Genomic DNA, 10,037 nt, shown 5'->3' on the forward strand with positions numbered 1-10,037 from the left:
GTTTTAAAAAAATGAGTTAAGTATTTAAAATCTTTTTACAAATTAAATACCTACCTATTAATAATTAAATAAATAATTATGCTCATTATCATATTATCATATTATAATATATAAATATTGTAATTATAAAAGTGTATAACTGATTATTATTTTTAATATTTATAATATTAATATTTATGGCGCGTAATTCAAATAAGCCAATCAGAAGGGCAGATTTATTACCATGACTAGTTTCGAGTAGGGAACGTTAATACGCGTCCCGGAGGCAGAAAAATCAGGTATTATGGCCGAGTTCCGAAACATTGTGTATAGGCTGCAAATAAACTCTGATAGATTGATAGAGGATGTCGATAACAACCCATGTGAGCAGTTTAATTCCCTTATTAATAAACATATTGGAGGCAAGCGAATTAATTTTACACAATGTAATAATTATCAAACACGGGTCCATGTTGCTATTGTTGCACATAATTCAAAAAACTACATACGAACTATTAACAAGAAAATTATTCTAAAAAGCCCTGGTAAATTATTTAAAAGTATTTATTTACATTGTAATAATAAAATATATTTATAATAGGAAAATTTGCTAAAAAATATTCAAATAATATTGACCGGATACGAAATAATACAACAACTAGACGACGAAAACTTTTCACCGCTGGAGTGTTACGATCCAAACCAAAACCAAAATCTAGTGCGCCGGACAAAGACTATGGCTTAGCAGAGCCTTTGGATGACCTCTTTAGTCTCAGTCCAGAAGATTTTGCTTAAAAAAAAATCGCATTTTCAAAATATCTGGATAATGTCAACATAGACGAGGTTGAACAGATGACTAGAGGGCAAATTCAAAGCGATGCATGGAAAAACAAGCGTCGAAAAAGATTAACAGCGTCTAAGTTTGGAGAAATCTGTAAAATGAGAGAGAACACTAGCTGTAAAATCAAAGTCCATAATATTCTATATAAGTATCCAACAATTAGTAAATCAATGAGCTATGGTATTGAAATGGAGCCTCATGCTAGGAGACAGTTTGAAGAAATGAATGGGTTGGTCGTACGTACTTGTGGTTTGTTTATTGATCGAGAATTCCCTTATTTGGCCGTGAGCCCTGGTAAAACTAAAAATTATTTTATTTTTTTATTTATATTATTTTATATATTTATATATTTTTTAATTAAATTTTGTTCAAGATGGGTTGATAGGCAATGATGAAATATTAGAAATTAAATGTCCATTTGTAGCAAAGGATACAAAGCACGCCATTGAAGCAGTGGAAAATAAATTGGTATATTTCTAACTACTATGTATGAAACAATACATATTTTACTTTGCTTATAAAATCGAATAAGTTTAAATATTTAATGGAAAAATATGTACAATTTTATTAATTAATCAATTTATTAATACATACTATAATTTAATTGATAATACATAGTCTATAATCGAAATGATGTTTTTAAATTTCATAAAATTGTATTTTTAAGCTATCATATTGCACCATCAACGAACGAGGCAATATTTTACTTAACAATTACCATGTATATTATTACCAAGTGATGGGTCAATTACGGGTCACAAGAAGAAATGTATGCTATTTTGTAATACACACTCTCCATTGGACTAATGTTGAAAAAATATATTTTGATTTATCTTTTTGGCAGAATAAAATGGTCGATAAAATAAAATTGTGAGTGATTTAAACAGTAAATTTTGTTCAACTTAAAAAATATATATTATATTTTATGTATTAGGTAATATAATAAGTTATTATATTTGTTTTTAAATTTTATATTGAATGTTTATTACCCGAGATCATAGACCTTCTATATGGAAAGCGAATAAGTATCGCTGATATAAGAGAACCAAAACATATTTTAAATGCAAAAAAAAATAATTTTATAATAGGTACTTCTATAAATATTATTAATGTTTTTTTAAATGAAAATATTACTTATTATTATAGGTATTGTGGCAGTAAACCCGAAAATTACAACAAAATTATTTTAATTTATAATACCTTTTGGCTTTTTTTTTTTTAGTAAAAAGTAATATGTTTCTGTTCAAAAAGAAATGATATGTTATGATTACCTATAGGTATAGACAATAAGTAATAGTAATTTTTATATATTTATATTTGAATAAATAATAATTCAATAACTACAAATCAAGCTATGTTGTATTACCGTTTTTACTATATTATATACATTGCTACATATATTTAGGTAAAACTTTTAAAAAAAAATTTGAATGGATACGCACGGATATTAAAAATATAATACTGCGGCGTTTACGTGGAACAAATGCACTTTACCACGCCCCTCACGAATTTCGAAATTTTTTTTTTTAAAGATGTGTTTTTCAACGCTGATTTCGATACTGTTTGAATTTTTGTGCGGAAACCATTATTTTGGAAGTCATAGCCTTCCAAAGTTTGAGATTTTACATTTATACGCATGCGCGCAATACCGCTACATTACTGCCGCGCGGAGCGTATATAACCTATTTAAATTCTTTTTACGGGGACAATAATTTTAAAATTCAAATTCAATTTCTTTATTTTATTGTTTATTGCGCTTATATACATTATGAAAAACCTAACAGTCAATACAATTAACATATTATATTAATAAACAATATTATCATCAGTTTCTTCATCATCATCTGTATCACTGTTATCTACACTTGAGTTTTGCTCAACATGAATTGGGACATTCGCGTTGTATAAATGTCCAGCCAATTTGAAAAACTCTATTAACGCGTCATTTTTATTTTTAATTTGTTTCAAAAACATGTGTTTGGCGAGATATCCTCCTATAAAATCTTTCTTCCTATGGTATTGAGGTAGTGAAAATTTGGCATGTCTCCATAAGCCTTCAATTGTATTTGTATGCTGATGAGTTTCGGGATCTTTAAAATTAGTGCTATGATTAACCTTAAAATTCACAAATCCCTCTTCATTCAAACAGTCGTATGCCTAATATATTTAAGTATTCAAAAATATAGATTACCTATCTATTTAATTTTAAATTTTAATTTTAAATTATTACCTTCCAACAGTCAGAAATGATCGTTGTCCCTGGTAGAATCCACTCTTTTATAATGTTGAGTAATGTCGTTTTGTCTCTTTTCTCCACTGGGAAAAGAAAACATTTATTGGTCCCTCGCTCGACACCTCCAAATACCCACTGATCTTCAACTGCATGCCCCCTATGGTATTTCCGTTTTCCAAATTTATTTTCGTCAATTTCCACTTCAACACCCACTCCATCGATTTTGACTTTATGAGTAACTAGTCCATCATACATAACTTCTCGACAGAAATTTGACCAATCAACAATAGTATGACGGCTAATTTCTAACTCACTCATAATGAATGACTGCGTGGTATGTTGGAGGCACAAATAGGACAACGCAACTATCTTAAATATAGAAAGGTGTGACTTTTCGAAAAATGTATTTTTCCTCATTGATACCTGATAGTTACACTTAGTACTTTAGTAGCTTTTTGATTCCTAACCGAACATTTCTCACGGCACCTGGGTTAAAAAAGGATCGATTTAGAACGTACTTACTACTTAGCCAGATAGGTACTTACCTCCAAACAAAGCCATCGATAGTATCATTCCGTGACACTAATTTTAAATTATGACCACGAGGGCATTTGTATTCTCCACTTTTTGGAATTAAATTCCACTCTTGGAGTAGAATAATAATATTCTCATTGATTTTCCCGGAGGTTTCGAAATTAAATATTTTAAAAATTTTTAAAAGATTTAAATTTGACATTATAACAGTAAATAGTAAACTGTTTAAATATATTAAAATAAGAATTTCTTAAAAATGACCTACTCGCTATTGCACTTTCGGGCAGACTGATTTTATCGTATTTATCGTACTAAGTACCTTATAGTTATTTTAAAAATTAAATATTATATAATATATATAACTGCTATAAATTATAATTAGAATATTTAAAAACACAAACAAAATTGCACATTTTAATTAGTCTTCGTTCTATATTTATATCAATATCACTATCTTATAACTATCTCATTATTACTAAATTGTATATTATTGCTAATATTGTTACATTCAATTCTCTTGATGATAATTATATCAGGTAGATAGGCTAATGCAATCCTGAGTGCACTAGGGCACCAGGCTTGATGGCCTGTTAAAGTATAATAAGTGTATAGTACATAAAATTTGACTGCGCGTGTTTCGGCACTCGTCGCTACGCTCCTCGGCGCCGTTGCTCCGCTCCGCACAAATCGAAAATATCCCTCGACTTGCTATGCAACACCACCTTAAGTAGGTCACAGGGTAATTACTAGCCGGGTAACGAGCACCTGTCGGCTCCGGTCACCTGGCTTGATGGCCAGTTGAAGTATAATAATTAATAAGTGTATAGTGGCTCCGTTCGCCAAACTCAAGTACCTCCGCGCAGCATTAAAGTAGTGTTGCGCGCATACGTATAAACGTAAAATCGCAAATTTTGGAAGGCTATAACTTCCAAAATAATGGTTTTCGCACAAAAATTCAAACAGTTTCGAAATCAGCGTTGAAAAACACATCTTTAAAAAAAAAAATTTCAAAATTCGTGAGGGGCGTGGTAAAGTGCATTTTAGCCTCAAAATATTTTATTTTTCTTAAGCTTTTTTAAAACTACTGAAATTTTATAAATTTTTTAAATTTAATAAAAAGTTCCTCATAAATTAGTCTTATAGTGATTCAAAAATTATAAGAATACACGGGCACAATTTGAAATTCAATTATTGACAAAAATTCGTTAAAATAATGAATAATTGCAAATTATTTTGTAGTTATAATATTCATAAACATTTTTATATGAGTAGCTTAAAGTTGGCAATTTAATACAAGATTTTCCATAAGTTTGGCTTTCAATAATTATAAAAAAAGTTGATTCAAAAAATATTATCGAAAGTTTAAATTTTTCGAAATCAAAAGTTTATGAGTAAAAAACGATTGGCTATCAAATATTTTTAAATATTTGTTATTGTTAAAAACTACTAATCGTTGAAACTTGAAAAAAAAAGTTTAAATTAAAATGTAATAAGTGTATAATAAATAAACTATTGTCGATACACAACATGCAATTCGTACAGACCCCTTTAAGAAATCGCATGTAATTTGGAAATTTTTGCGCGCGTGAATCGTATCTTTGAAATTCGTAAATTGTAGTTATAATAATTGGTAGGTATACAAGTAAATACTAGTAGAAAGGTAGAATATTATAAATAATTCTATAAAAACTAAAAAGTATAAGTGGTAGCAGGTCCACATACAAGATTAGAACGTAAGTTATGTACAATACATTAATAGAAAACTAATATTAAGGTACCTAATATAAGTTTAGGTATTAAAATATTAAATATTTTATGATATTAATATTATTATACTTAAATTAGGTATTATTTACTGTATTATATACAGTGGCGGATTTAAGGAGGGGGCCAGAGGGGCCTGGGCCCCCCCCATGGTCCCTAAGATGTTTAAGAATATAACTATGACATGAAACTTATAATCACAATTCACGAAAAATTCCGGTTATATTTATAAGTCATCCTTAAAAGTTGAAACTAAATAGGCTGTAGCTATACTATAAGATAAGAGATATAGCTGCTATAATGTAACGTCTTATCTGATCGCCTATTAGATTGACGTAAAACGACATAACTTGCAGAAAGTGTCAAATATCTTATCTGAAATGAACAATTATTAGTAATAGCTAGGTTAATATATTGTATGATTTGGTTTAGTTTACTTTTGTCGTATTTACACGTATGAGTATCGTCTTGTCTTCGTAGTTCGTTATATCATGTCACAAAAACGTCAAAGTGAAATATTTACTTCTTTCTTTAAGAAAAAAAAAGTTGATGACAATAGTACACTTACAAATGAAAATATTTTGAATGAAACTGCTTCACAAGAAGAACCAGCTGTTTACACTAATTTGTCGGAAATAAATGATACTAAAGAATATGATATAGGATTTGCAGTTGAAGAGGATTCTAATGTTAAAATACGAAAAGAGATAAGTCAACTTTATAATTATTTATGTAAAACGTGGACTCCTAATAAAAAGTATGTTTTTCCAGTAACAAAAGATAAAAATGGTCATAGTAGAAGTTTTCGTATTGAATGGATAGATAAATACAATTGGTTAGCTTATAGTCATTTAAGTAAGGGAGCTTTTTGCAAAGTGTGTGTACTTTTTGGACCAAAGGTGGGTGGAATTGGGGGACAAAGGCTTGGAATCTTGAAAGAAACTCCTTTAATTAAGTACAAAGATGCTTTATATGATTTAAAAAAGCATTCTGAAAGAGAATATCATAAAACTGCAATTTTACGATCATTTGAATTTATTAAATGTTTCGAAAGTAAACAACAAACAGTTGAAGTTCAACTTGATGACCAGTTAAATAAAACAGTCGAAGAAAATAAAAAAAAATTGATTCCCATAATTAAAACTATTATTTTTTGTGGCCGTTATAATATTCCTTTGCGAGGACACCGTGATGATGTTAATTTAAAAAAATTGATTCCTATCGACGATACGGCAATTTTTCATGAAACTCAAGCAATTAATAATCAAAATATTGGAATATTTAAACAATTGTTATTATTTAGAATAGACGCTGGTGATGAAAATCTTCGTAAACATTTTGAATCGGCGTCAAAAAACGCGACATTCGTCAGTAAAACTGTTCAAAATGAATTGATAAATATATGTGGCTCAATCATAACAGATAAACTTATAAAAGAGGTGAAGGACAGTGTTTTTTATTCAATTTTATGAGACGAAACTTCAGATTTGGCGCATATTGAACAAATGAGTTTATCTGTTAGATATGTAGATACAACAACATGTACAATTAAAGAAAATTTTATTTGTTTTGTACCTGTATTTGAATGTACTGGCGAAAACTTGGCTAATATAATTATTCAAAAACTGAAGGAATTAGGTTTAAGTTTAGAATTTTTACGTGGCCAAGGATACGATGGAGGTGCTAATATGTCAGGGAAATATAAAGGTGTACAAGCTAGAATTCTTAATTTACAACCAAAAGCGTCTTATACACATTGTGCATCACATCGGTTAAATTTAACATTATTAAAAGCTTGCAATGTACTACCCATAAAAAAATTATTTTCGACCATTAAAGAAGTATGCAATTTTGTACGTGATTCCCCGAAAAGAGTTGATTTGTTTAAAAAAGTAATCGCTGAACATTTACCGACATCAAAATCTGTTATTTTAATAAAACTATGCGAAACGCGATGGGTTGAATCTCATGAAGCGATTCTTAGATTTTCGGATATGCTTTTGCCTATTGTAATATTTTTGGAAGATATAATAGGTAATGCAGATGGAAATATACTTTCAAAATGCAACGGACTTCTTCAATCAGTATTAAATTTTGAATTTATTTTGTCTTTGGAAGTAGCGGTCGAAATACTATCAATAACTTTGCCAATATCACGTCAGCTACAAAATCCAGATTTAGATTTAACAAAGTGTATTGAAATGATAAATATTGTGTTGGTTGCTTTTAAAAATAACAGAGAAGATACAAAATTCACTGCTATTTTTAATCGAGCTGTGTCTAAAGCAGGTGTGTTAAATATTGATGTTAAAATTCCACGGATATGTAAAAGACAAGCTCACCGATAAAATTTCACTACTTCAAGTACTGAAGAATATTTTAAAGTTACAGTTTATTTCACAGTTTTAGATAATTTTATAACGTCTATTCAAACTATGTTATTGGACAATCAAAATAATATAGTGTTTAAAATACAACAACTTATACCAAATTACTTAAATGCTCATTCTGAAGAGGAAATTTTAAAAGGTGCATCTTTCTATGAATCAGATTTACCAGGAACACTTAACGAATTAAAAGGTAAAATAATAAATATATATACCTATAACTATGTTAACGAAATAATTTATATTGCATTTTTGTAGCTGAAATCATGATGTGGCAGTTACATTGGGCTAAACAAACAGAAAAAAAATCAAAAATCATCACGGCTATGGAAGCATTTAAAGAGACTGAAGGTGGATATTTCCCAAACATACGACAACTATTACTTATTCTTGCTGTATTACCTGTAACAACATCAACAAGTGAGAGATCTTTTTCTACCTTAAAAAGAATCAAATCGTATTTGAGAACTACAATGGAAGAAAATCGTTTGAATGGGTTATCATTATTAAATATTCATTATCAAATTGATATAAAACCAGAAGAAGTAATAGATTTGTTTGCCAAACAACATTCGAGACGTTTACAATTTTGTCTATAAAACACTACTTTTAATTATATTTTTTTTTATATACAAATATTTTTAATTTTAATACTTTTTTATGTGCATACACTTATATAATACATTATACATAATTATACATTTTAAAATACTATTATACTAATACAAGTGTTTTTATAAAAATATGTACTAATGTAAAAAAAAATAATGGGCCCCCCCCCAAAAAAAAATCCTAGATCCGCCACTGATTATATATTATATTTATTATGAAGTAAGTACTTATTAATGCAATAAATATAAATAGCGCATGTCCATGTTGATACTAAAAATACGTCACAATTTACGTGTATGAATTTTATATAATATACATATATATATTATATTATACGCGACCCGCCGCATACGAATTATCAGACCATAATAAATGTTGCTCCCGAATGAGTTCGGTCGTCTGCCAGCCGCTACGAGTAGTGGGCGAGGCTTAAACGCCGCGCGCTTGCAGATCGCGAAAACACTTAACAGCGCGTTCTATCGGCCGTTGTTTACGTTTCACTTTCGGTGTAGCGTCCTCTTAATATGAATATAATAATATGATTTTTTCTCAAAAATGTAATTATTTTAAATTTCTTTTCCTTTTCTCGTTGATTTTTCGTGTCACCCCTAAGATGGGTCCATATTACTCTGTTTGAGAACTACTGAACTATGCCATGGAACATAGGTAGTACTGTAGTAATAATTATAAGTTTCACTATTTCATTTTCTATTTGTATTCTACACTCATAAGGCATAATAATAAATAAAACTATCTAAAATATATTATAATTTATTATTATTTTAAAATTATCTTGTTTGTTTTAGGACTTCAAAAATTGGTTTTTTTGGCTACCATTGAATTGGCTCCCAAATTTGGGTAAATATAAATTCGATCCTTGAATTGGCTCCTGAAAAATGTATATTTGAATTGGCTCCTTAAATTGTTAAATATTATTTTTTAACCAGGGGTTCTCATATTATAGGCGTTTACTTTTACGACGTCAACCTAATATAGCCTGTTAGTTTGCACTCAAATAATATAATCTACCGCTGGATATACCTATACTATTTATACTACAAGTTTATTGAATTTAATCTTATCGTCTTAATCGTCGTAATCTACTATAATAATCGATTATCATTGACTACTTTTATTTTATTGTTAATATTTGATGACCACGACAGCAATAGGTATATTAAACTTTAATAGTAGATACGCTGTGTTCACGCGAGTGTGTAAAAATGAATTCTGCTGAGAAAATGTTAAGTGAAAAAGGAAAATTAATTTTTATAGTTAATAAATTCAAGTTTAGTTTTCATAAACTCCTCCAAAATGGCCAACATCGGTATAAATGTACTAAAAGAGGATGTACTGCCAATTTAAAAATATTGGAAAATCACGATATCGTGTGGACATCATGCAATTTAGAACATAACCACGATGCGGACGAAGAAAATAAAATTGAACGTCAAATAATAAGCAATAACTTGAAACGTAAGGCCATTGAAAATATGTGTGAACGCCCTTCGAAATTATTACATTCATATTTAAGGGAGAATAATACGAATGCAATTACAACTAAAGATGTGACATATATAAAACACAATATATTTCAAGCTCGAGCATCTTTACGACCAAATTTGCCTCGTAGTAGTCAAGAGGTGCATGATATTTTGAAAGACATGGACGTAAAAACGTATGAAGG

At 29.2% G+C, this 10,037-nt stretch overlaps 3 protein-coding genes and 1 pseudogene across 3 annotated transcripts; 3 read left to right on the top strand and 1 right to left on the bottom strand.

Annotated features, from left to right (window-relative positions):
* The first annotated feature begins 223 nt into the window (after positions 1 to 223).
* On the top strand, positions 224 to 1,322 carry LOC126553229 (uncharacterized; annotated as a pseudogene).
* A 1,304-nt stretch (positions 1,323 to 2,626) lies between these two features.
* LOC126553230 (uncharacterized) lies at positions 2,627 to 3,371 on the bottom strand. The gene is made up of 2 exons (XM_050208384.1): positions 3,051 to 3,371; positions 2,627 to 2,977 (listed from the first exon to the last, which is right to left on the bottom strand). The coding sequence occupies exons 1-2, from the start codon at positions 3,369 to 3,371 to the stop codon at positions 2,627 to 2,629; spliced, it is 672 nt and encodes a 223-aa protein (XP_050064341.1).
* Positions 3,372 to 6,856: 3,485 nt separating this feature from the next.
* LOC126553231 (52 kDa repressor of the inhibitor of the protein kinase-like) lies at positions 6,857 to 7,699 on the top strand. Its single transcript, XM_050208385.1, has one exon. It carries the CDS (start codon positions 6,857 to 6,859, stop codon positions 7,697 to 7,699), a length of 843 nt encoding a protein of 280 aa, XP_050064342.1.
* Positions 7,485 to 8,521, top strand: LOC126553228 (52 kDa repressor of the inhibitor of the protein kinase-like). Its single transcript, XM_050208383.1, has 2 exons — positions 7,485 to 7,931; positions 7,997 to 8,521. Exons 1-2 carry the CDS (start codon positions 7,787 to 7,789, stop codon positions 8,335 to 8,337), a joined length of 486 nt encoding a protein of 161 aa, XP_050064340.1. The 5' UTR covers positions 7,485 to 7,786; the 3' UTR covers positions 8,338 to 8,521.
* The last annotated feature ends 1,516 nt before the right edge of the window (positions 8,522 to 10,037 follow it).

The sequence above is a fragment of the Aphis gossypii genome, unplaced genomic scaffold (genome assembly GCF_020184175.1).
Source record: "Aphis gossypii isolate Hap1 unplaced genomic scaffold, ASM2018417v2 Contig00103, whole genome shotgun sequence".
Lineage (NCBI taxonomy): Eukaryota > Metazoa > Arthropoda > Insecta > Hemiptera > Aphididae > Aphis > Aphis gossypii.